We start from the raw sequence: 27,395 nt of genomic DNA, 5'->3' as shown, positions 1-27,395 counted from the left end.
ACTTAGAAAAAATTGGTCGGATAGTACTTTTCACAGGCAGCAAAATGCTGTCAAATTTTTGATTGTCCGATTACTAGTAAATGATCTATCAGCAAAAGAAAGTGTCCCATTTCTTAAAGAGCTTTAGAATGACATTATTTTTGGAAATGTTTCGGCGACATCGACAATTTTAATGTCACGAAATCTCAATCGTAACATTCATTGAAAAGTTATGAATAAGACTGTCCCGACCGCTTAATGCAAAGTAAATTACGACTATGGAATTTAAATCGATTACATAAGTAAATTAATTTAGCTAAGATTTCAACTTGCCACTCCTCTAGTGACATTCGCTATGCAAAAATCACTTGAATTTTAAACCAATTTTTTTTTGCTTGTTTGTTTTCTACTTCAGTGTATGATGTACATAAATAACTGAAATGTTATGAAATTTGAGTTTTTTTTTCTTGAAAATCCTCGTATCATTGGAAAAAAAATATCAATATTATCAATTTTGACATTAAGCACATAAAAGAGACTGTGCAACAATATATGCAACTAATTTTTCTGGTCTACACATATGTGCAATATACAGTTCGAAAGATCTTGACGATACAAGAGAAAGTCACTATGAGGCCAAACGTCACGATGAGGCCAAATGGGGCAGATATAAAATCAAAACAAATAAGAATAGTTCAAGATCGAGAAATGTATAAATAGTAAATGTATGTATGTAATCGAGAAACGTATTGCAAACAGAAAATCATATTTATATGATTTCCAACTTTTTTTAAAATTCTTGTTTCAGGACAATAGGCACTTTGTTAAGTAAAATAATGCAGCTCTTTCAAACTATGAAATTTGAATAAAATGTAATTCTTGACTCTTTGATAATAAAGATATTCATCCTTGAAAAATTCGTTTAAAAGTAGAGCCACAAGACTTTTGGAAATCATTGTGTCGGCACATATTCATATGTATCGTCACTACTACCGGGCTTTGAATGTGTTTCTTGATTGTAATTTGGATTTGTCAAATCGTTCTCGTTTTTTGAGGTGCTAGTTTCCCAAGAAGAATGGACAGTTTTGTTTCGGGACTTCTTCCTTACCGACGAACCATATTTCAACTATTTACTGAATTGAAAATTTAACGTTAAACTTTCTTGTTTCGCATGAATCACTCCTAAGTCGGGACGGCATCCGCCGAAGATCCCCTCGATGACAATGCCACAGTGTCTCTATTTTCAGCAGAGCAGCAACATCAACAGTGCGCGCGCCTTCTTTCGTATGAACGAACACGGGCCGCACAGATTTGGGCCAACAAATCCCGAAAACGTTACTAGAGGTAGTGGGTATACAACTTTGATAATATCGCAATGCGCGCAGACAAAGGCAGGCGCAACTTGTTTCGTTAGTTCATACGACGACCAACGACGGCTGTGCGTTTTTCTCTCAGCCGTATGTTTTTCCGACAGACTGTCTTAGTCTCTTAGTCTTGGTCAGAGGTTAGTTAGTCAGTGGGTAGGAAGCTCAGTCGGTCTGGTGGGAATTTTCCTCATTCGAACGCGATAAGCAGCGGCAGCGGTTTTTCGCTCGCCCTACCGGTGTTAGTCGAAGCAGGGTTCCGTAATCCTTTCCCGGTTTGGCCAACCGTCGTCGTCAGTGTGTTTCGAGAGTTCTTGCGTGCGTGACAGTTGGCGTGCGTACGGGTTTAACGCGATCGAAATCCTGCTTTTCAGCCGATGCGCAACGGTAAAAAGTACCTTACACTAATTTCTTCCGCATTTGGGTGATTAGCTTTAGTGCTCCTAGTTGTATGACAAATGCTCGATTGTGAAATGTTGCACTATTGCGTTTCTGTGTTTTTCTAGAGGGAAAAGAAAAGTTGGGTTTTTTTCAGTTTGTGCAAAAGAAAAATTCGCATCAAGTATCAGTGCACTCACCGGGGAAACCAATTTATTTTTACAACTTTAGCCGACAGGAGTGTCTGTCACATCGATCCGAATCAACCCAGCCTCTGAAATCATCACCGAAATCTTAATTGTCCTTTTCAGCCCATCGAATTGAGAATTGACAAGAGAAGCAGCAACGGAAAAATCCTCCGAAGTGTCCCACATTGAAGTAAAACGCAGTGAAAATGTGACTCGCCTTCTTCCCATCAGTTTTGCGACAATAATTGGCCGATCAGTGCTCTACACTGTTACTTGTGATATCAGTTAATTTTAGTGTTTAAAAATACGTCTCACAAAAAGTGACACGGCGAGACCGGTTCGTTACAAAGTGTGCCCAAACGTCGTCGTCGCAAGTGCAATCTGCAGCCAAAGGACAGGGAATGTGACCAACGGAAGCAGCAAGAGGAAGGACTCGACTCTCGTAGTTCAACAGATGAATACAGTGGAACGTCGTTGTTGGGGAAAAATCACTTAAATTAATCTTTAAACTGCGGGGTGTATAGTTCCTAGTGCACCAAGTGTATGAGGGTGGTTTGAAAAATTACCCACCGAAACCACGAAACTGCCAATCGACAAATCGAACGGAACATTGAACCCGAGGAACGTTCTGTTTGGTTAGTCACGGATTACAGAACAGCGGATAGGTGAAGGGGGAGAAATTTGTCATCCACCCCATCATCGTTCAACAAGAGCAAAGGCATCATGTCGACATCGTCGATCGGCCGCGAGGAAGAGCGAAAGCCGCTAATGGAGGAATTCTACCGGCAGCGACGGATACTGCTCGGTTGCACCCTCCTGATTGGCGTTGCTGTGATTGTGTGGATCGTTGCCATTTCCACCGATCATTGGTTCATCGTAACAGGTGGTCAAGGTAAGTCCCGAGCTGAATATACCTACTTAGATACAGCTACAACTACACACAATCTCTCGCAACACATCATCGTTTCGTTCCGTTTCGTTTCGTTCGGGCCCCAACGTCCTATAAGTCATATCTCATTTTCGCCACTAAATCCATTCGGATGGTTATTCCGGCATCCAGCGGCATGTTACACGCCCACCATTCTCCAATCATCTTTCAAATGCCGGCTAGAGAAGTGGGTGAGCTGTCACTTTCTTTTTTGCTCAATCGGCACCCCGCAGGAAGAATGACAGATGGCGAGTGGTTGCTTTGGAGTAGGAAAAATCTTTTTATAGGGATTTCCCTTATATTGTTTTTTTTTAAATTATCAACCGGGGATTAATTATAATTGATAAAGTTATGGATCAACTCTAAACTGAGACCTTATGTACATTCTATCTTATTGATTTAGACATATAACACGCAGAAAAATCTATAGTTATATGAGTAAAATTAAGCGTCTACTAGAACATAAATATAATTGTTTGGTGCTGACCCGAAAAATCAGGCCGATCAGGCTAACCAGAAAATTATCCGATCCCCGAAATGGATTATGGCTAATATAGCAATGGATAAATTCCAATTGGATGGCCGTTTAACCATAACTGCTGTTCTTCCCAAATGTAGAAAATTGTTGATTTAGAGTATAAATAAGAATAAAATGAAGCCGGTAAACATTTTTGTTATTTCTTATTTAAATGTAAAAAACAAATATTTTTAATGACTATTTTTTTTATTTTGATATCAAAGCTATATCTGAATAAGATAATAATATTTCGTTGAGATGGGTTTAATTAATAATTTTGGTATGCTCTCCTGATCGGGTACACCACTTTTTTTTTGCTGGAATCCAGCAAAATGTTGCTTGTTTTTGTCCCGCTGACTTCCAGCAATTTAAATTGCTGATAAAAAACAAACATTAATGCTGGTTTCCAGCAATTTAAATTGCTGGATTCAGCCATCCAGATTGCTGGACACCAACTATTTGTTTCAAAATAACTGGTTGAATTTGGTATCAAATTTATATTTCAATTCAAAATTAAATATTGAATACTGGCTATGCGTATAATAAGCATAAAAAAAAATATTTTATCCCATTCTTCAATAACAGATGTATTTATTTTACGAAATTTTTTATATTCAACATTCCACCACCGGCTTTGGGATGCCAGCTTTGTGCCAAAGTGTTAATCATTAGCCAAATCAAAAAAAAATATTGTTAGTATCTTTCATGGAGTATCTACCTGTCCAATAAAAGCTTATCCTTGACTTGATGTCTGGTTGCTAGAGTATAGAGAAAAATAAAAATAATTTTATAAATCTGACCAAACTTCGGTAAAAAAATCATACCTTGCTTCAGCGTACGAAAACTAATAGACTCCAGTTTGTCAACTCAATTGCTAATTTCTAGCAAACTATAGATATTGCTGGAAAGTTCAGCAATTTGAAAAGTGATTGCTTATTTTTAAGCAAAATTGGCAAAAATACGACCAAATACTGAAAAATCCAGCTATTTCAATGGAAATCGAACGAAAATCTTAGTGTTTACCCTAAAACCTTTCGGTAGTCGAGTGGTTAGCGTGGTATGACGGTAATCGCTGATCCACTGATGACATGGGTTCGATTCCCATCTCGGTACTGGGTGTTGAATGTTAATCTTAAGTTGTCCGTCACAAAACTTTCGAGGCCGAAATTTAGCAAATTTTTGCTCAAATTTGACCAGCTAGAAACTAAGCAATAAATTTAGCAATATTTTTAAACTAAAATTTGAGCAAACGAGGAAAAAGTTAGCCGCCGCAATTTTAACTAGAATTTTTAGCAAAATCCGGAGGAAAAAATAGCTCCGGATCTGATTTTTCAAAATTTATTGTTTTTTTTAACGGGGGAATTTTTGATTTATCATAAGAATACACAAATCACTTCATTTGATTTTATTTCACAAATTTTTTTTAAACTTAATTTGAACCACTTTTATTCAATATGTTACAATCTTGGGAACACATCTTCCGGCGAGTGAAATGCCAAGTGACCGATCCTAATCCACGAACGCACCGGGGTTGTTCCGGTAGCAGCGGGTTCAGATTCCAATTCTAGCTCTTCATTTCCGGACTGTTGCAAAAAAAAACCGTCGTGTTCGCCGACGGTTGCAACATGGACGAAGGAAAAAACAATATTTTCGATTAAAAATCGGAAAATATGTACACTTGAAAAACGAACCTTACCTGTAAGCATCCGGTGTCGATCTAGCTGCCATTTTGTCGTGGAGTTGGCTTCCACAAGCACCACCAGCGCACTATGAGGCAGTTCCATACAATGAGGCGGCAAAAAGTATGATTGATTTGGACTATTTTGTAATTGTTGAAAATTTTGAATGAAAATTACTATTTTAACTAACTTAAAATAAATTCATACAAAAATTTTGTATAAACAACTTTTAAAGTAGGATGCTTGGTGTTATTTTTGACCCTTCTTTTAATTTCTTTTGAAAACCGGCTTTTGTACTAATTGATCATTAAATGATAAATATCATCAAGAAATTTAATTAAATTCAAGAGAAAAATGTGTGAAATGAATGATCACTCATGAGAAACATTTTTTTTTTTTTTTTTTGACAAACCAACATCAACTTTGTTGAATTTATACTCATTAATGGGTAAAAATTACTCATATGCATGATATTTTCAGCTTTATTTGACTATAACTCAAAAAACAAGGTGCCTGGAATCTCTTTCATTGTGTTTTTAGGACTTTAAACTAGATCTTGATATTGAAAACAGTATGGGGAACTGCGAGGATTTTTTTTGGCAAGGCTTAAAAGATTTTGGATTTTGAAAAAAAAAATATTTACTCATTTTTATCATAGATCAATTTAGTGTGTAAAATTTTTGAATGTTTCAAATGATAGCTTTTAATTTAAGCTTTCATATGGTGTACTTTAAATTTAAGAAAAAATGTTTTCCATAGAAATATATGTGATTTAAATTTTTTTCTTCATCATATAAATTTTCCAATATTTTAAAGTCTGATGTCTGTGGTGTGTTCAGTATTCAAGATAATGAGTTGAAAAACTGAGAATTTTATTTGTCAAACATTAAACTATTAACTAGAAAAAATAAAAAAGCGATCGGATAAAGTTCAGTTTTTGACTTTTTGCCCCCTCAAACCGCATAGTGCGGTGGTCGAGTGGTTAGCGTGGAATGACGGTAATCGCTGATCCGCTGATAACATGGGTTCGATTCCCATCTCGGTACTGGGTGTTGAATGTTAATCTTAAGTTGTCCACGTAATTTATTCAGTCTTTAAAGCCTAAAGCGACTAAGACGGTGTGTGTCTTTTACATTGCAAGCTGCTGTGTTGGAACAGATTTACGCAATCCAGGGACTTTTCTACGTTGTCAACGATCTGAAGAATCTTAAAATTTACAGACTCATTGGTTGTATTGTAGGGCTTTTTTTTATATGGAAATAATTGAGAATTTCATATTTGCCTTCATTGATAGCTTTGTCCAAACTTATTTTAGTTTGAAGCCAACGATTATTTTTCGCAAAAAAGAATGTATCTGTGTGGATACAGCGTTTCCATTTTCGTTGTATTTTTGAGGCATTCTCTAGTTATTATTTTTCTCACAGCTTTTTTTTCTTTCACAGTCTCTAATCACATATTGATCACTTTTTCCAGAACGTAGGTGTTTTTACCGGAATGATCGATATCGGGCTTTTCGGGGGTAATAATTTAACGGCACTGTTAGTTGGACAAGACGTATAATATTCCACAGAAAATGAAATTAAAAACTATAGCGCGACGGTTCGGATCAACTGTAGAACGTTTATTTCTCTTAGACGGTACGAGACACAGAACAAAGGGACAAAAATGCGGTTGTTCTGATAGACGGTTTATTCTATTCTACCTAGCTTCGGTATGGGATGCTTCAAGTGGCGCCAAATTAATGTGTAAATAGCTATTTTTGGAGCGCGAGAGACTGACCGGTTGTTTGATGAATGACGGTGTTCGATAATCGGGATTTCAAATAGTTGGATTTTTGTTCAAACAGTAGGTTATTCAATTATTCCAGGCCTTGTGACTGCCCAAGCAACCAAAAGTTCGGATATCACTCAATCTTTATCAAGTTCAGCCAATACTCAAAAAAATCTCTTAAGTTTCTTTTTTGGTTTCTGTTTCTACTTTTTGGGAACTTACGAGTTGGTATGAAGAAAATCAATCTAATTCTTGTTACGTACTTCTCATTTTTCCAACATCAAGGGTTGCAAGTATTTTTGTCTTTGTTCGTAAAAAAACTCCGTTGTACTCTCATGTAAACTTTTATGTTTTTATTAGTTCCAACGAGCGTTCAAAAGCAACTACGCAATATAGGAACTTTGAAGTAGATTGATTATAATTTTAATGGCATGTGCGGCGGAATGAAAACTAGAGAGAGAATTTATTTTTATAGAATTTGAAAGAAAGGTGGATAGACAGGCATTAGTGCGCCACTAGGAGAAAGCTTGATAGGTGTTGAAATTTTAGGCTAGAGGGCATGTTGATGAAAAGCTCCCATGAATGGCTCCCGCCTTTGCTCTGCATTAGCTAACTATACATGAGAAACCCAGAAAGAGAATTCCCATGTATAGCGAGCCCAATGGTTTGAGAGCGTGTTTTTCAGCGGGCCATAGACTACACAAATTGGCCTGTACAAATTCGATGATTCCGCGTCGATTGTTTGATTTATGCTCGCCCACACACTATACAAACATATTTCACGCGAACACAAATGATTGCTGGCGAAAACAGCAACAAAAAAAACCATCTCCACCCCGGCTGGGAGAATGTTTTGTACAAAATATTTCGATCCCGACCGATTTTACTCCAACCGTTTGGGCGCTCATTCAAGCAGTGCCATACACTATGCAAATCGTGCTCACAGCGACAAAATTTCATCGAATTTCATCGCATTTGTACAAATGTTGTGTAGTCTGTGGCCCGCTTTACGCACACTTCAAACGAGCAAAAACGTAGCAACCCATGGGCCTACTGAGCTTTCCTTATGCGAGAACAGTTCTATCGACGTTGCCATTATTTCAGATTCGCTACGAATAGTTGCTACTTGTCGATTTTTTCGCATTTCACATTTTATCTATTCCGCGTTCTAACTTTTTGGCCAAGTGTCAATTTTTTGAACCGTATTTTTCTTGTTGTATTTTTTCTTTTTGCCAATGATTGTTTGTGAAGTAGATTAAGAGCCTTAATTCTACTTGTTTCGAACTTCAACCCGTGTTTGCATAAACAAACACATCGTTACCTGGAAAACGACAACATGAAGTTCACATTTAGTTCCGGGAGAACTTTTTAACAACTTGAAAGTTGGAATAAAGTAGAAATTATGAACCGGAAAGTCGATTTTAAGAAACTCATCACATCATCACATCAAGTAAAATCGATGCTTACTCATGATGTTCATATAGAGCAGCAAGTATGTTGCTCGATATTCAAGCGGTAAGCTCGGATTCAAGGATTGGTAAGAACATGTTAATTAAATGTGAGTAAGTAACAAATATACTTGATTAATTTGAATCAAATTAGCGAACTTTAGAAGGCATATGAAGGAGCGGAAAAGTATTTTTTTTCCGTTTTTTCCGTGCCTTCTGAAGCTGACTAGAAGTTATTAAGCAAATAATGCGAACTTTTTGTCAATTTAAAGTTTGTTTATATACTTAAAAATAGAGCTGAAAAGAAGTTGTATTACATTACACGATTGAACTGATCAAACCTGATAGAGGAATGTTATCAGAACTTTTGGTTGCTTGGGTGCTCTCAATGAGCAATTCAAAAATGTCTCGTCTCCGGAACATTTTGAACCAAAACTCGGGAAAAAAAACTACAGAAAAATCAACCAAACTTTCTTCAAACCAATAAAAAACACGTGTGCGATGTCAGAGCCTAGTAACATTTGACTTTAAATTTATCTTTATTCAGAGCTTTATTAATCATTTACATATATCTTCTTCAAGTGATACAGATTGCTCTTTTCAGCTTTAGTTGTTAGTGTATGTGAGGTGTTCTTACATCAGATAGTTCTATAATGTTTCAAATTGTTTTGTCCAATGTTGAGGAATTGCTTGTTAGGATATTTTTCGAAAAGACTACTTATAGCTACTATATATAAAACCTATGACTATTATCTACTATTTACATGTAATCTTACTATATACAGATTTTGAATAAGTGTATGGTCAGAAGTGCTACATTTTTGTATGAATTTAGTTTTTGTATCGGAAATTCGCTGATCTACCATCTGAATGTCTGCTACTTCGTGCAAGGTAGAGATTCTGGAGTGTCGTGGGGAATTTGAGGTCATCCTCAGGATCCTATTTTGCGCTATTTAAATGTTGTTCTTGTGGGATTGAGCACATGATTCCCATTTCTCAGATGCGTAGAATATTCCTGGTGCGAATATTTGCTTGTAGATCGCCAGTTTGTTCGTTAGTGAAAGCTTTGATCTCCGACAAATAAGTGGGTACAGGCACCGGATCAGGTTTGAGCATTTGACTAGAACCTTTTCTATTTGCGAGCCGAATAAGATCTTCTCTTCGAACAAGACCCCAACCAGGTACTATCAGCTTCTGAGAAATTCTGGGGACAAAACACTAGCGCCAAAAAATTATTAACGAATAATGCTTTAACCTTAAAATCGAAAATCTTAAGGGGGGGGTAGGGTCTAACACTTTCAAAAAATCGATTTTTTTATTTTTTTATTTTCTTATTGTAAAACATTTCAAGAATGTTGTGTCAAATTTTCAAGTCAATTGAATCAAAACTGCAGAAATTATAGGCCTTTATCTCCTCCTATCTAATACTGCAAGAAAGCAAGAGCAGAAACTTCAAACGCGTTTTTCTCGAAAGCACATTTTTAAAGTCCGTGGACATCGTCATTTGAAAACTACTTATCCGATTCTTTTCAAATTTGGAACATATTTTCTACATATAAAATACCAGACCCCAACGTTTTTCTTTTTTGATTTTTTTACTTTGGGGAGATTTTAGAGGTGAAAAATGGCGGATTTTTTCGTGAAAAATCGTAGTTTTTACTTCAAACAGCCACAAAAATTTCATAAAAATATTTTTAAGTTAAATAAAAACGTTGGGGTCCAGAAAAACATCTATTAAAAATATGTTGCTCTGATTTTTTGACTTCAGATGATTCTGTGCTGAGATACAGTGTCCACCGCAAATCCTGTTTTCTAAAAGGCATCCTCGAAAATGCTCCGTCACCGGCTCATTTTTCAATATTTTTTCTACGAAAAAATTACTAAATGTTCTTTTTACAATGGTTTGTATAATGCAAAAAATTTGAATACATTTGTTTGAACGATAGCTCTAGAAAAAAATCGTAAAAATGGTGTTTTTTTATACCCGTTAGACTCTACCCCCCCCCCCTTAATAGCATGCGTTGACGTTTTTGTTTACATCCGGTGGAGTAGATTTTATTCGTTCGTTGTCAGAGATAGTGTCAGCTGCTGCTCCTACTGTATGTGAGGCAGAAAAAACAAACTTAAAGGCGGATGGACCGGAAACCGGACGTTAGAACTGGCAGGTATATGTAGTTTTTTACGTGGGCTTTCTCACATTATAATTTGATATTTTTACAGGTTTTAAGAAGAAGAATACAGAGAAATACTTCGCAACAAATTTTCTACCCTTCCTGTGATGGATATTCAGAAACCGCTACCCAAAGTTTAGAGCCCCCTCATCCCTAAAAGGATGTCATAAATTCCTTAATCGATGTGGCTGTAGCTGATGCCATCAATTATTTGACCCTACTTGCAATCCCTGGCAAACTTTTTATGAAAATTCGCTACAACGTCTAATGTCTGAAGGAATTGATACGCAATAAGAAGCTGATACGATTATTTTCTGTATCATACAGACAACATATGTACCTGCAACCTCGTGTCGTAGTTGAATCATCCATCGGCTGAATGCCACGTGTCGTGGCAGACAATGAAGATTTTCTTGATCCCACTTCCGGGATGTACTACTTTTTTATAATTTCATAGTTCAAATAATTCTATTTTCGTACAAAAAAAAAATAAAATGATTCATTATAAAATTTGTTGTTTTATTTATGCATTTTTCATATCTTTCAAAGATAACGAGAAACATAGCTTTAAATTTTAGTTCAAGAATAACCATTTTACAACTTCTCCGCAACGATTCTTTGCGGTTAAAAATCAACCACATCTCCACTTCTCATGAGAAGTAGAAAAATGACTTCTGTGGGAGAAATAAAAAAAACACAACCCAGAAAAGTTAGAAAGCATTGTTTTTCATTGTTAATGATTATGCGATTTCGTCGGCCAGATGCAAAACTTGTATGTTGTATGTGTTTGCAAGCTTGAATGCAAGTCGAAAGTTTGAAGACTTTTTCGCTGAGTGGCAGCACCGTAAACAAACGTGTTGATGTCCCAGACTACTTGTTCGAAAAATCATTCAGCCGGGTATCTTGATAGAATATAATATCTTTGCCCCAACTTATGTTACTTCGGTGGACCACTCGACTCTTGTGTCATTCATAACCACCGTGCAAGAAGGCGGGGGTTTAATTTAGGTGATTGCCGGTGAAGGAACATTATTGATTGGGTTTTGGCAGCGTTGCTTTTAATTTACTACGTTTTTGGATATTCGACGGAGTTTATTTGTTATTTCACGTTATTTCACGAGACTTTCTACCCTAGACGGTTATTGCTGTATCATCTGCAAACAGGAAGAGTACACCGTCGTCGCCTAGAGGAGTGAATTCGGATGTGTAGATACTGTATAGAATTGGCCCTAGCAAGCTACCTAGGGGAACTCCTGTTGGGATGGTGAACGTGGCCGAAAAGCAACCGTTTAGGGAAACTCTGAATGATCTTTGTTGGAGATAGTTACGGATGATCTTGATGAGGTGTGGTGGAAAATCAAAGGTACAGAGCTTGTATATGCGTCCGTCATGCCAGACATTATCGAAGGCCTTTTCAATGTCTAACAAGGCCATTGCAGTAGTTTTGGATACAGCTTTGTTGCTTTTGATGTTATTCATCACCCGAACCAGTTGGTGAGTGGTTGAGTGGCCTTTCCTGAACCCAAACTGTTCAGACAGGAAGATGTTATTTTCGTTAACGAAGATGAGAAGTCGGTTAAGAATGAGTTTTTCAAATAGCTTGCTCAGTGCTGAAAGAAGGCTAATAGGACGATAGCTCGACGGTGATGTAGGATCTTTCCCGGGTTTTTGGATGGGAATAATTTTGGCAATTTTCCAGGTGCTTGGGAAATAGTGAAGCTCCAAACATCGTCGGTTGAAGATGGCGCTTAGTAACGAATGAGCTTTGATGTTGAGTTTCTTTAGGACAAGGTTGAAGAGTCCATCGAAGCCGGGAGCCTTCATGTTCTTGGTGTGTTTCAGCGCTGAACGTATTTGGTCGGGAGAAAACCTATCTAAATCCGAAATGACACAAGGGGAGGTATCTAGTTGGTGAACGCAATGGACGACTTGAGTTTTAAGGGGACTCTGAATATTCGAACCAATAAGATGCGAAGAGACGATATGTTTACCAATCGCGTCTGCTTTTTCCTTAGGGGTAATAAGAAGTTTGCCGTTTATATTTAAGGGTGGGACTGGTTTGGGATATGTTTTCAGCACTTTTGCTACTTTTCAGAAAGGTCTAGAGCGCACATCTAGATTTTGAATTAGTTTTTCAAAGTTTTCATTCCGGATGGAGATCATCCTAGAGTCTATCTTTTTATTCAAATTGGCTACTTGATGCTTTATCTCAAGATATTTGGTTCTTTGAAACTGGCGACTTCGGATGTTTCTCAAACGAATCAGTATCTGGGTATGGAAATCTACACGGAAAATAAAAAAAAAGGTAAAATTTACCTTTTTGCGAGGTGAATTTTTATCACCCCTCTTTCGAGGTAAATTTTACCTTTTTTTCATTCACCTAGCAAAAAAGGAAATTTTACCTTTTTCGCATTCACCTAGCGAAATAGTTAATAATACCGTTTTCCCATTTACTGATTTAAAAGGTAAATGCTGGTTGGTTTGATTGTTTTCTTCAATAAGAATTAAAAAAATACAAAATTCTTTCAAAAATGATATTTATTGGAGATAAATAGGGACTGGTAATTCGGCTTCGCGTTCTTCTGAGCCGCTGAATCCACCTGCATTGCGTACATTCATGGCCTTCTCCGTTCGACTAATCCGGTCAGGTTCGGCTTTTCCGGCTGGAGGATGACGTGGAATACACCTCAAAGCTCTATGGGCCGATCTGAAACAAAATCAATAGTATTATGACGAGAACCAGCACAACTAAATGATATTTAAGAACACTTACCATTCTATTCCGATTTTCACATATTAGGCACAAAGCAAAACTTGTTCCTAGAATGAAAAAACAGCTTAACCTCAATGAACGGGTTCGGCGAATAGTTACTTTTTTTTAGAAGAATTGTACCGTTTTGTTTAGCTCAATCCAGGTCAATTACACCTCGCTACGAGGTAAGTTTTACCTTATGTGGATTTACCTTTTTTTCTAGGTGAATTATACTTTTTTATCGAGTTCAATTCAGGTGAACTTCACCTCGCTACGAGGTAAGATTTACCTTTTTTGGATTCACCTTTTTTCTCGGTGAATTATACCTTTTTTCCAACCTCGATTCAGGTAAATTTTACCTCACTGTGAGGTGAGTTTCACCTCGAAGAGGTAGAAGTTACCTTTTTGGCTTTCATGAGCGTTCACCTTTGCTAACTCGGTAAATTTTACCTTTTTATTATTTTCCGTGTATGGTGATGAACGACACAGCCCAAGAAAAATAAAAACGTCAGCACTCTTCGGTTGAAACGTCAATCTCTGGTGTTGCAAAGCGTTAATGCAAAGTTGAGTCCGCAATTCTTTGTCTACTATATTTTTCTTCGGGGTCATGGGGGTGTAACCAGATTTATTATCAGGTATATTATAGCTTGAAAGTCATCGCATTTATTTAATCAACACAAACTGTAGATAAATAACAAAGTTCAGAGTGCACGGAATTAGGTGCAAAAGTGCACGGAATTAAAAACAAGCAAGAGAGAGTGCACGGAATTATGAGCACTAAACACATTTTTCAGATACATTTTTCCAAACTTTTTTCGTGTATTTCATCAACTACTATATTTTTTCCTTAAACTACATAAAAAAATTCTAACTAATGGTGGGTTTGTGACCAGTCTTCACGGAGCAACCCATGTGCGATGTGCATAAAAGTTTGTAAACACACTTGTACCTTACTAGTGAGGTGCGTGTTGAACTTGCTTTGATGTAAACATACCCGAACTCAAGTGTAGAGTTCAAGTTTAAACTTGGGTGCGCTTTAATGTTTAAAATGTAAATAAATAATCAGTGTGGTGTATTCAGTTTAATACCAAGTCTAATTTTCTTTGCAGAACCTTCGATTCTGACCGATTCATTGGCGAAAAAAGCTGAAAACGTCTGCCTGGTCAAACTAGTTCTGTTGTCAAATACTTGCTCTCAATTGTCAAGTGGCCATATTTTCTCCGAAGAGTACTTAACGGATATTCTAGATACGAGAAGCGATTAACTGTGGACATTCTGGTACAGCCTAGACGCAGAGCATTTTGATTCAGCTGGATGCAAGCAATATCAATCTGTGTATAACCTACTCGCACCGGATCAGATTTCAGAGGCCGATGACTATCGCCACGTTTATACGGAATTTGTAGAAAATTTCTGTTATGCTATTTAGAAATTTTTCTCGATATGAAATGATTTTTCTTCTAGGCCAAATATGTATAGATAATAAAACAAAAAATCATCAATAAAATTAAGTGAATAACTTGTGTTTACCATAACCTTTATTCAACTGCGCCTTTCAAAACAAAATGGAATTAATACGAGTTCTTCACTTTTTTTCTTAGGTATTTTTTTAAAGGTCCGTCATAATGGTTTCTTGTCCAATTAAGATTTAAAACTTAAGGAAGATCGATACGGAATATCAGCGGCTAGTCGCATTCAGCTTCCTCTTAATATACTTTCTTCTTCATTTCAATTGATCCGTCCGCGTGCATTCTTGCTTCCGGTTTTTCGTACCGCTGGTCACAAGATACTTGATGTAGGAGGTCCTGTTTGGACGATCTATTATCGGTTACACGTGGCAATGTTTCACTTCTGTGGTCCGTACATTAACTCAAGACAGCTTTCCAGGTTTCCCAAGTTTTGTGTCAACAAAATTAAACGAACCTATTTCCTCAGTTTAAGTTTACTCCCGGTGCTCGGAGACTAAGTAAGGATGCTTCTTGAAGTCTTCTAATGACCAGTCACACTGTTTATTTTTTTATTTTTCCTGAGACTTTGAGACAGTCTGAAGTTTCACGTAAGTACAACAAAATTCGTTGAAGCAGTTGAAGCAGTTGAAGCACTTAAAATATCGTAAAATTTGCCTGGTGTGACGTCTCTATGTGTACAAACATTAATTTTCGAACCTGAGTACGAACATCGGTGCACACACTCGGGTACAACTTAACGCTCGGGTTGCTGTTTTTGAAAAACCTATGTATTGGATAGTGTAAAAATCCAAGGTGAACTTGCGCCTTAAATTTTGCACACAAGTTGAACTTGGTGCATGTTTTCGTGAAGACTGTTTGTGACCTTTTGAATCATTCATTTGAATTTTTTACACAGCCTTGAAAAACAAAAATATAGGTCCAAATATTTTCCAAAAATATTAGGCCCAAATATGTTTATACCAGGGGGGTGACAGCCCTATCCTTTGTCATTGATTTTGACAACCATAAAAATTACGGGCCCACGATTTTGTGGGCCCATAACAAACCTGACATTTTGCTGTCAAGGAACCGGACTAGATATCAAATCCTAGAGAATTATGAATGATTGCAAACTAACACAACCATCATTCTGGTTCCTCATTGGTTGAAATTTTGACTTTTTCAACTCTGTTCTGCTTTGAGAGGAAAACACCATAAACGTTTCTCCTGATGAATAGAAAAAAGAAAAAGATTCTTGTTATCAAGAAGAACCAGATTGTCACCCCCCTGGTTTATACTCGCAGACACGGTATAAACATATTTGGGCCTTCTACTTACTAACGCGTGACTACTGTGCTCACATGTATGTAGCATCTTGATCTGTCAAGAGTGGACCAGCGCTTTGTTTACGTTTGAAACATTCGTTTCTCCCAAAATGTCGCGAATTAAAAAAGAAGTAGGCATCTCGATGAATGAAGTGGCGAAACGTTTCGACATTCATCCGGCGAGCGTAAAATCCATCATCCACAAGTTCGGGGAACACTATACGCTCGATGATTTTCCAGGAAAAGGTAGAAAACCAGGACCATCTGACCTAAATCTGGACCGTAAGTTAATCAACCTCATCAACCGAAATCGATCGATTTCCATACGGGATTTGGCGAAAAAAGCTGGTACATCGATAGAAATGGTTCAGCGGATCAAGAAGCGGAACAACCTGAGGATATACAAGAAGCAGAAAGTGTCCAAACAAATGGCTGAACAAAAATCACGAGCCAAAACCAGAGCCCGGAAACTGTATCATCGGATTTTTGCAGAAGCCAGTATGGACGATGAAACTTATATAAAAGAAGATTCCAGTACCTACTCTACACTGCAACTATTGGGGATGATGTGAGTGACCACGAGAAGTTGATTGAGGTGGAAAAATTTGGCCAGAAAGTGCTTGTGTGGCAGGCAATCTGCTCCTGCGGATTGAAGTCGGCGAGTTTCTTTACAAACGGAACATAAAATGCCGTCAGCCCACTACGCTAAATCCACTCTTTGATGGATTGAGGATAATGATGTAGATTTCGTTGAGAAAGATATTAACCCATCAAACTGCCCCCAGCTTCACCCCATAGAACGAGTCAAGAGAGTTTTCAAGAAGTATGGTAAGGGCAACATGACCATGGCGGTTTTCAAGAAAAATTTGAATGTTGCGGCCAAGAAGTGTTATCAATCAGCTGTCTAATGAAACGCGCCAGTCGAAAGTCCGAGAATATTACCATTAATTACTTCTTTTTACTTGTATTTCTTTATTAACTCTAAGAATAAGCTGTTTAAAACACTTCCGAACTGTTTCTTTGTTTGAATCATCAATAAAATCAATGCAATGAAAAAAAAAATGTGTTTATAACTTATTTTCGATACACTCCTTAGTGAGGATTTAGCTTTAAGGTGTAAAGGCTGACTAGAAATGCCACTTGCGATAACAAGAAAAAAAATAGATGCAGAACTAATGATTTATTGATTGGAAATGACTATCAATCAATTATATGTATGACAGTTTGAAATAAAACTTTACAAAAGTTCATATAAAAAGGAAAGAGTTGAACGATAAATTGATGCTTGTTTCAAAGCCTTCAGCTGTCGCAAAACTGTTTGAGCGCCCTAGAAGTTACAGTGACAAACCATTGTTTTTTTTTTAATTATTAAAGTGGGTTATAATTCAAACTTCAAGTAATGTTTAATGTTTGAACAAAAACAAACTGAAAATAGTCGTAACACTCTCATTAGTTCAAGAACAATCGCTCCGCCTTGTAACAGTTTTCACCCATCGGACAGCGATTGTGACAAGGCAAGTAAAAGTGAGTGTGTGAAAATGAAAACGAACAGGTCGGAAAAATATAAACAGACTTTCCCGCAGCATATCGGTGTGGCTTCATCTCGCATTCGGATTCTGATGGTCAGACAAACATTCGGCGTGGCAGGTTGATCGGATGCAACCGACAAGCGGCGGTCTTGGGGAAATTTGCGGAACAGATTAAATTGGCCACGCGCATATTATTTTTAGCTAATTTGCTCGGTGCCTCCTAGACGTTTTTTTCACTGACCGCTTCATTTGCCTGATGCATCTTAATTTGGAATTGGCTGTTCGATCAATAAAGCTGTTGATTATGGTTATTAGCTTAGCGAAGAAGATTGCATGTGATGCTTCTGAACCCTGAACTTTTTTTTTAAATAGTGTTGATAAAAAATGTTTCGAAGTGGAAATATCATTTTTAATAAATAAAAAATGTAATTCAAAACGCTTTCAGCATTTCTTAATGAACTTTTGTTTTTTTGTAGCGACTGTTTAGTTTACTTTCAGTGGGTTGATTATCAGCTTTCAGTCTCATGATTTAGTGAAACAACTTTATTTTTACACATCCAACGTTTCGATCCTTAGTTATAAGATCTTCATCAAAGACTAATATTTATAAAAAAAATATATGTTTTCGTCGATTGAATCTAAGTGATTCTTAACGAAAAAGTCGTCGTTTTTAGCCCGGTATCGTTTAGTGCTGTCGGTTTCTATTGAAAAACAATCATCATTGTCATTTTTTTTAAATTTTTGACAATTTTGTCATTTTTGTGATTTTTTTGTAATTCTTGTAATTTTTGTCTTTTTTTTTATTTTTATCCTCTTTCTCAATTTGTGTAATTATTCGAGTTAATTCATTTTTGTCACTTTTGTCGCTCACATTTTCAGAAAATAAAAAATATTGCAGACACTCATATCACCTTTCTTTCATAGCTAAGGGATAAACATGTGCAATAAATTTGCTGCAAGTTCAACATTTCAAACATATGTGACCTATGCTTAGGTTTCTTCGACCTTTCTTCAACGTATTAATCTGTGCCAAGAGTTCACCATAACTCATCTACCCTATTAACGGGAAATATCCAAAAACTCACAATGAATCAACGCCGACCCGCGGTGAGAAAATCTTTTTAGCATTTCTCGACACTTTCTCATTTGTCTCAAGTGCTCGTTTTTTTTTGTCAACCGTCCTGATTGTTTTTCCGAGGGTTTCATTAAAGAAAGGCAGACGGAAAAGAAAACCGAAATATCAAAAATAAAGTGCGAGTGAAAGGCGAACGTAAAAACGAGGAAATGTGACACACGAGTATTTTAGAGAGTTTGAAAAATTTATTTTTCACCGGAGAATGACAAAATGACAAAAACATTTGGCAGCTTTTTTGAGATATTTTTTCGTCTAAAATATGCACCCGTTGTACTTCGATGGTTTTCTTTCTGCCTCCCCAGAGATACGAAAATTCTAATGAAACATGACAGATTCGCTTTCGAGAAGCGGACGCTAATTGTGAGTTTTATTTTTCTAGAGTGCCGGATTGTGTCTGATTATTTTTATTTCGTTCCTAGAATGAAGAAGCGAGAGTTTCTCAATAATGTCGTCTTGTTTTCGATGAGTAGGATTGGATGCGAATAGCGTATGATTATTAAAAATTTGTTTATTAGCGATTTTTTTTGAATGGCAGCAGATGTTCAGCAAGTTGACAGATTGGAAACGAGAAAAGTTAGCTATGGTAAAGTTCACGTTTATGATTTCAGTATCTTTTCCAAATCTTCCACTCCTAGGACTCCTGATATAAGAAAACCCCTGACCAATGTTAGCCTCATGGGTAAAATAACGGGAGAAAGATCAGCAAAGACCTTGAAATTTCACCTACCTCATCCTGCTTGGAAATCAAACGGGTTAATTAATTATAAAAATAAACAATTAATTAACTACCCTCCTTCCTCGATGGCACAGTTGCATTAATGTCTGTTGATCGAGATTTATTTTAAAATAGTCGAAAAATACAAACAGGAAGACACATTAAATGGCAAACGATTTAAACGCGCGGTGATCGTAAAATGCGTCGATCACAGATTACAGTATATGTAGTACTGTGCGATTGTTTACAATCAAAACAAACATAACGGTCAATTTTGAAACCAAGAGCAAAAACAGATTCGAACAGCAATTTTTTTTTCGATCACAATTCAATTTGATTTAGTCCGTCATGATTTTTTTTAATTTAACAGGTTTGACCAGTTGACGAACATCGGTGATGTAAGCAATCAACTTTTAGTGTTTTTTTTATTTCAATAATGGTTATTTTGGCAATTTATTATTGCTGATCATATTTAGTTCAGTTATCTGAATTCAATTTAAAATTTGGCATCTTTAATATGAAAATAAAATTTTCAAATGAAGTTGAGCTTAAGTTTGGACTGCTGGGGTATCGATATACGTTTAAATTTGTGTTTTTTCCTTGCAAAAAAAACATTGAACACAAGGATTAGTATATTAGCATTGAACATGTTTTGATACACATACACGTAAACATTTTATATGATTGTCTACATTTTTATATCAAAACGTACACACACATATAGGATCTCGGTGAAATTTCAGGTTCCATGAGATCTGAATTCTACTTGAGACTAAAGCGTACATCTTTCGGAGGTTTAATGACTGGCATCGTACTAATGCTAAAACCACCAGCCCACCGAGACTTGATCTCAAGACCTCTGACTTAGAAGACTCAAACGCTATCCTCTAGACCACGATCAGTCTTGAATTTTAAAGTAAAAATTTGTTTAAAATTCAGAAAATAAGCTTTCAGAATAAAGTTTAAATTTTCATCATCAATTTAAGTCTCAATCATATTTCATGATTGATGAACAGTGTTTTTAAAACTAAATTTTAATCTTGTTATTTAGGCAGGAAAAAGATATCCTATAGCCTTAACTTTCAACACCTACCAAGCTTTCTTCTATTGGCGCACCAATCCCTGTCTATCCACCTTTCTTTATATTCTATGTTGAAAAATTTATCTCTGGAATTCCATTCCACCGAGCAAATCTTTTAGATTTTAACTTTCCGGATGTATTCTGAACGATAGTAAGCAATACATTAAAGCATGTTTTGTTTGCATGTATGTATGTATGATGGTTATTCACCATGGATGCACGGATTCATCGATGTTTCTGCCTAAGTATGTGTTCGCGTGCTTTTTTTTAATTTATTAGTCAACAAATCTCCAATGCAACGCATACACCATACTCGAACCCATAGCTTCGTATGAGCTGTGATGGAGTGAATTTATTTGTGTTAATGTTGGTTTTCTTTTGGAAGAACGAGTCAATCAGGTGGGCTAGTTTACTTACAGTTATTCCGGCATCCGTGTATACACCTGGTCAGCTGGCAACTGATCGAATATTCTTATTATAAAGTCAGTTATGCGAGAAAACCTGTGGGCAATTTAAGAGATTCGAACCCAAAAGTCCGATACCGGAAATTGAGCTCAGTATGTCTGGCATATCAAAACTAGACTCGCATCAGCCTACTTCAACTAGACAACTTCAGCGCTAGCAATAAATTACAGCATGTTTTATCACTAAAAGCTAAAAATGCTACCGTTCCAGGGCGTTCCATTAGGTAAATTACTTAATACAAAAATAGCTCAAATCATTTTCAGTCATCGGAAGTCTTCTCAAAGTTTTTGATGCTTTTATTTGATGATTTTACCCTTAGCAAATTTGCTACTTTGTATCATAATGCAGAAAAAAAAACCGAGATTTGGAATCCTTCCTCTTGAAGTAACAACGTTCTTGTTAATGTGTTTAAAATTTATCGTTTTTTTTGTAATCAATATCAGAGCTATCAAAACTTTTAATCGCCAAGATATCAATAGAAACAATTATAATTATTTTTGATATACCAGTTAAATTCGCGGGGTACTTCGGTATGTTTTTAAAAAACTAAACTGAACTGTACCGGGGCCGAAACTAGAATGATTTATTACTTTCGCTCTTAATACTACCGAGCCCCACTGGGGCGACAAATGACGAGTGCATCAAATGATACTTGATACCCTCGTCCGATGATGGTGCGCTGCTCCAGGTGTGGATGTTCTGCTGATCGTGCGTCTGCTAGAGCACGATCCTCGATGGGCCGGTTCCTTCCGTAACTTACCTGAACACTTTTTTTTTTTGTTTCGATTATAGTCGTTTTACCATCTTTATGGCATTCGCGACTTTATCAACGTTGCAGTTGGCGGATCGTTATTGAAAAACTTATCCGGTACAACTGTGTTCGATGTTTACTCTTGGGCTCGAACTCGTGGACATCGGCTCAGGAGACAACAGACTTGCCAACTGAGCTATATCACAAGCCCTTATACCTGAACACGTTTTTGAGTTTTTGATAAGAATTTTTTAGCTCTTTTTTTGAAATTTGCTAGAGACTGAAAACGTTTTGACTCGTACTTCATAGACTATCTTTGATTTCTTTTAATTAGGTACAAAATTCTTTGAAATTTCGTCCAAACTCCTGTATTTTACAAAAAGGGAAAAAATCAACAATTTTCAAAATTACTCGCAACAGTCTTCGAGAAAGTTTATCATTCACTCAAAACCTTCGTTTTTAATATTTTTTAAATATCTTCCTATTTTCAAGAACTAACAATTGAGTTTGAAAAAAAATACAGTTCTAGTAGAAAAAAGTTAGTTGTATATTTGTATTCAGTGCCCCAAATGAGTCAAAATCAGTTCTTAAATTCTTAGCACCTCGGAAAAATGTGTTTCCTTAAGTTACCAACATTTTTAAATGAAACTTGTGTGATGTAGACATCATCTTTCAGCTTATAGCGTTTTTTTTTCGATTCTCAGTTTGCTTCTGATTTCGTCCGAATAAAAAAAACTATGGCCCTAATGTAAAAGTGTGGCAAACTGTCACGAAGTCGTAATCGAACTGTCCAAAGTCGTTCCAATCGAACATAACTATTTTCTGCCCCGCCCAACTTTTACTAAAGCCCAAAAGTACGAATTTTAAATAAAGCCCTACAGTAAAAGGCGGCAGAAAATGGTTATGCTCGATTGGAACGACTTTTGACAGTTCGATTACGACTTCGCGGTGACAGTCTGCCGCACTTTTACTGGTTCAAAATCGCGGCGATAATAATTTTTTCGTTCATTATTTCAACTGTTTTGCTTTCAGCCACAAACAGCTGTTTATTATTTTGACAACACCATTGATCATTCGAACTGAAAATTAAGAATCCTAAACTTGATACAAAATCCGAAATACGAAAACATGTTAAAATGCAGATTTGGTTACAGGAATATGGAACCAGAACCTCTAAAATGGGTTTAATTTTAAACCTAATATTGAGAGTATTGGTGAACTAATTTCACTGGATTTCTCCCAAAACTGGCTTTATTCTCAGGGCAAAACCGTCCGTTTTCCGAGCGCAACCAAGGAATATTTAAATAAGGTAGTGTCGAGAGCCATATAGGATTTTTTTTGTGACGTCACAAAAACGATTGTATCAAAAATGTATGTGAGAATGGTATTCAAATTTGGAATTTCAAAGAAAAACACGTTTTAGAACGAAATCGAATTCCAATTTCATTTTGATTTTGTTGCATGGCCTCTATTTCACTATGTTATGAAGTTTTTTTTAACCTTTGAAGATTGCATTATGTCTTTTTTTCTTAATTTATTATTGAATGCAATGTCGGCTTGCAGCTAAAACGTGCAAAAATGATGAAAATATCAGCATCGAAAAGGTCTAGCTGGTAGATATTGAGTGTTCAACGGATTGTAATGATTTTAATTCAACCGGTTTACCATATACAATTCTTTTGTAGAACAATTAACATCAATTCATGATTGTGAACTCAGTTTACTTAAATGTCAATATAGATTGTGGTTTTGTATGAAAAAATGTGTTTTGATCACTTTATTGTAATGAGGAGCTTAAACTGCACTGACTTGAACATTTTCATGAAAGATTTTGAACTAATTTTAAAGTGTTGCAAATTTCAGTGGTGAAAATCTACAATTTTTTCGAACTTCGAAAAAACTAAAGAAAAAATATTCGAAAATGCAACTTTTTATGCACCCATCTTTAAGAACAAGAATCCTTCTACAATAACATGTTTTCAAAGTGGAAATTTTCCAGCAGATTCTTCGAATTATCATCGAAAAATAAAAGTTTCCTAGTAAATTAACAGATTTTTCGTGATTGTGACGTCTCAGTCTGTACCAATACTAGAGCAAGGCTGCCTTGGCACTATCTTCTTTAAATATTCCTTGAAGCGCCACTATTTTGCCACTAGAGCAATAAATGAGCACGATGACAGCAGTTAGAGCGAAACTAGTTTGCAACTGGTTTGCCACCAGGTGAAAAAAACACTCTATTAGTCTCGAAATTACTTAGATACCTTTTAAAAACGGTACTATAACAGGCGTCCTACTTTTTTTCCTTCTTTTGATTCAAAAATGTCTTAGTTTTTACAGGATTTTCCTACCAAATTCCTACTTTTTCATATTTTATTCTCCCAGTTCACTTTGGCGCAACGTAGTTTGCCATTTCCACTGCCTGCAACATAGAATTTTTCCAATTAAATCTCAAATACTAGGAAAAAAAATTCTGATTTGTATGGGGAAGGTAGTTCATCATTATCCGCTGCAATAGATAACTCAGTTTTTTTTTAATTTGACGTTCAGTTTGGCCTGGTCAAATCCCTACCATATATTTGGCTCAATTAAATGATGATGTAGGGGAGATAAGGGCATAATGGCCAGCTTAAGGAAAACGCTTATTTAACAATAGGAAACAGCTTCAATATGTGAATTACATCATTGTTTAGTGTCCAGACACTAAAATAGTCTATTTTCTAATTGGCTGAAACTTCAAAAAGTAGATAAAACGTTTAAAAATGCATTTCAAATTAAATAAAACCATTCACTACTGGGGCATAATGAGAACTCCCTGGGGCAGTATAAGCACCATTAATCGGGGCACGATGAGCGTTTTCTGCCGGGGAATCTATTAGTGAATTCAGTTCGATGAAGTCAACTGAATAATAGAGCTACAACTTGACTTGTTTCATCTGACAATTTGACCTAGAGGCTATGGGCGCGCTCGCTATCCCGGTGTACGATTTCTCATGTGTTAAACAGAAAAAGCAATAGCCTCCACTCCAATTTCACACCGATTAGCTGTCATTCGTATGCTTTATTCATTTTAGCAGGGCCAAGCCTAATTGGAAGGTGTTGGAAAGATAATCAGAAGCCCAATTGTCAGATGTAAACTAGTCTAACTGTAGCTCTATAATTCAGTTGACTACATCGAGTTGAATTCGCTGCTAGATTCTACGGCTGAAAACGCTCATCGTGCCTCGATTGATAGCTCTCTGTTCGCTCCGAGTCAACAAATTTAGGTAAAAACGCGTTTTAAAATTGATGAGTGAAATATCAAAAATTCAATGATGGTGAAATTTTAGATACAATGTGTACATAATGTTGCAGTGCGTACATTATAGATCAAAATGGTTTTTATGTCATAAAAGCTTATTTCGTGGTGCTCAAAAATTATGATATTTTCGTCACTTGAGAACCTAGCTAATTTTTTCAAATATTTCTGTACAGGTGATAAGGATAATTCGGTATCGAAATTTGAATACGGCGAATGCGCCAACATCGCTGTTTCGAGAAAAAGGCGTTCAAAGTTTGACAGCCTTATAAGCTCCCAGCAAAAATATTAATTTTGTTTCCTTCATTTCTCGAAAACCAAATATCCTTTAAATAACTTTTAACAATCAAAATGTAGGTCTTCGAACGTACTTTTTCACCCAGCTGATAACTCTGCTTGTTTACATTTGGTGCAATCGCCCTATTCAAAATTTGCTACCGAATTCTTTTTTGGTGAAAAACTAATACTACAGAAAGTACGAAACAAATCCTCATGAAAATTTATTTTAGGAAATAAGTACTTTTGAAGAAAAGAAGAGTGCTTATTATGCCACGGGTGCTCGTTGTGCCCTCTTACAAATACATGTCTAAGGGAGCATATGATTAAAAATGTTTTTCAAGGTTTTGTTTAAATCAAGGTGCTTGATATACACTGTTCTATAGAGGAAATGAGGATAGTTGATCGCTGGGGATTCTTGATTCCTTCCCTATAAGGGTATATACGGACGATAGTATTGGCGAAAAATTGGCCTCAGCCATAACCTCAAACTTTGATTTGCTGGCGGCCTCACCAGTGATGCTAGGTGCGTTACTAAAATCAGTATTTGTTTGATTTCAACTAATTATAATATTTCTGAATTGATTAAATTGATTATTTTTTAAATGTCATCAGCTAAACGTTTGAATTCATTATGATGCGTCCCAAAATCGATGAAGATAAGCCATATTTTTCTAATGAATTTTCAAGGTGAATTTAAAACATCTGAAATATGTTTTCATATACTGCTTGATAGATTCAAAATTTGTTTCTATCTTCTAAACGAATGCCAAATCATTAACTGTTACAAAAAAAGTAATTTCATGAAAGCCCGTCTATGTTGACTTTGAAAATAATCTCCTGCATGCTCTGATTATTATAAACAAATCCACATAATTCGCTACATCGTTTAAGTGTGCGATACAGGCAGTTGTTATTCCGTTCAGATAAATGTTGCAATCAATTTCTACGCATTTAATTGCATTTCATTTTTTCCTAGAAATCTACGGGAATATAGCAAATTTTCAGTACTTATGAAAAGGTTTTTCAATAACAATATGCAATTGATTGATTGATTGATTGATTAATTTATTTATAGAGGCTTTAAATATTTAGTTCATTCGCCTCTTTTGAAAGGATAATAACAAAATATAAGATTGATACAAAATGGTACATTATATAAGCTTAAACAATTCTGTTGCTCGCAAAAATTCGAACAATATGCAATTAAAAAATATAATCATTTTCCAAATATCAATGCACTTGGCAACTCTGAACGCCCAAAAAAATCAAAACACGTACACCGTGTATCGTTTTTCCACAGGGCGAATTTGTCGATATGAGTACCGGAAAAACGCGTTTATCGTGCGCCCTTCTCAAAAATCAATTCTGTTCTCCCATGGTTTGAGGCTAGGGCTGAGGCCTCCTGCTAAGGTGGTGTTCGTGTAAAACTGTCAATATATCCTAATGGGCCTTATTCTGCGACGCGAATGAAGTGACTCGGAGTCACATTAGTCGTAGTCACGTGACTCTAGTCGGGGTATTCCGAGAGGCGACTCACTCACGGTGACTAGTTCATTGCTTCGGAGGCGAATGAATAACAGATCTTCATTTTGACGTTCCTGAGCAAATGAACCAGGTTCATCGGGTTCACCATGCGAACTGTCAAACATGTGAGTTACATTCAAAGAAGGTAGTGTGATATTCAATTTCTTGGATGATGTCACAATCATGAAGAATTTGAAAATAAATGCATTTAATTTTTATGTAACCAAACCAAGTGTAAGAATTAAAAAGAATCATACCAATCTTTTTCGGATATGCTGTAAATCCATAAGCAAATCGCCTTTCGTTCTAGTTCGCGTTAAGAATTGAGATAAAATTTCAGATTTAGATAAAAAATTAGAATCTAAATTTTAAATAGCTCAAGAATACCAAAATTCAAATTTAGATTGAAACCTGAAATCTTAAATTTAGTTCTTTATAAACGATTATCAGATAAATTTTAATTTTTCGATAAAAAAAATTCATGTTGATTCAAAATTCAGAAATTAAAAAAAACCATATTTCATAACATTTTGTTATATGATTTATTTGGTCGGCCACCAGCACAACTAAAGGCTATTAAGGCCTTAATTATTTCATATTAAAAATAAGACAAATATATTCATAAATTCAAAGATAAAATTCATATTAAAAAAAAAACTCAAATTCAAAATTTC

General features: G+C 36.0%; 1 protein-coding gene across 9 annotated transcripts in view; it reads left to right on the top strand.

The window, feature by feature from the left end:
- The window catches only part of LOC129755977 (uncharacterized), a 102,535-nt gene that overhangs the window by 53,970 nt on the left and 21,170 nt on the right, over window positions 1-27,395 (top strand). For 4 of the 9 annotated variants that reach the window (XM_055752721.1, XM_055752717.1, XM_055752720.1 and 1 more), the window contains exon 2: window positions 2,033-2,801. In XM_055752721.1, coding sequence (XP_055608696.1) covers window positions 2,633-2,801 — 169 coding nt within the window. In that variant the 5' untranslated portion in view covers window positions 2,033-2,632. Of the gene's footprint in view, window positions 1-1,355; window positions 1,484-1,503; window positions 1,768-2,032; window positions 2,802-27,395 lie in introns of those variants that run through there. The other 5 variants (XM_055752722.1, XM_055752714.1, XM_055752719.1 and 2 more) reach the window with 4 other exon arrangements.

This window comes from Uranotaenia lowii, chromosome 3 (assembly GCF_029784155.1).
Source record: "Uranotaenia lowii strain MFRU-FL chromosome 3, ASM2978415v1, whole genome shotgun sequence".
Taxonomy (NCBI): Eukaryota; Metazoa; Arthropoda; class Insecta; order Diptera; family Culicidae; genus Uranotaenia; species Uranotaenia lowii.
Note: the sequence above shows the minus strand (reverse complement) of the source record. Positions and strands in the feature narration are given on the sequence as shown.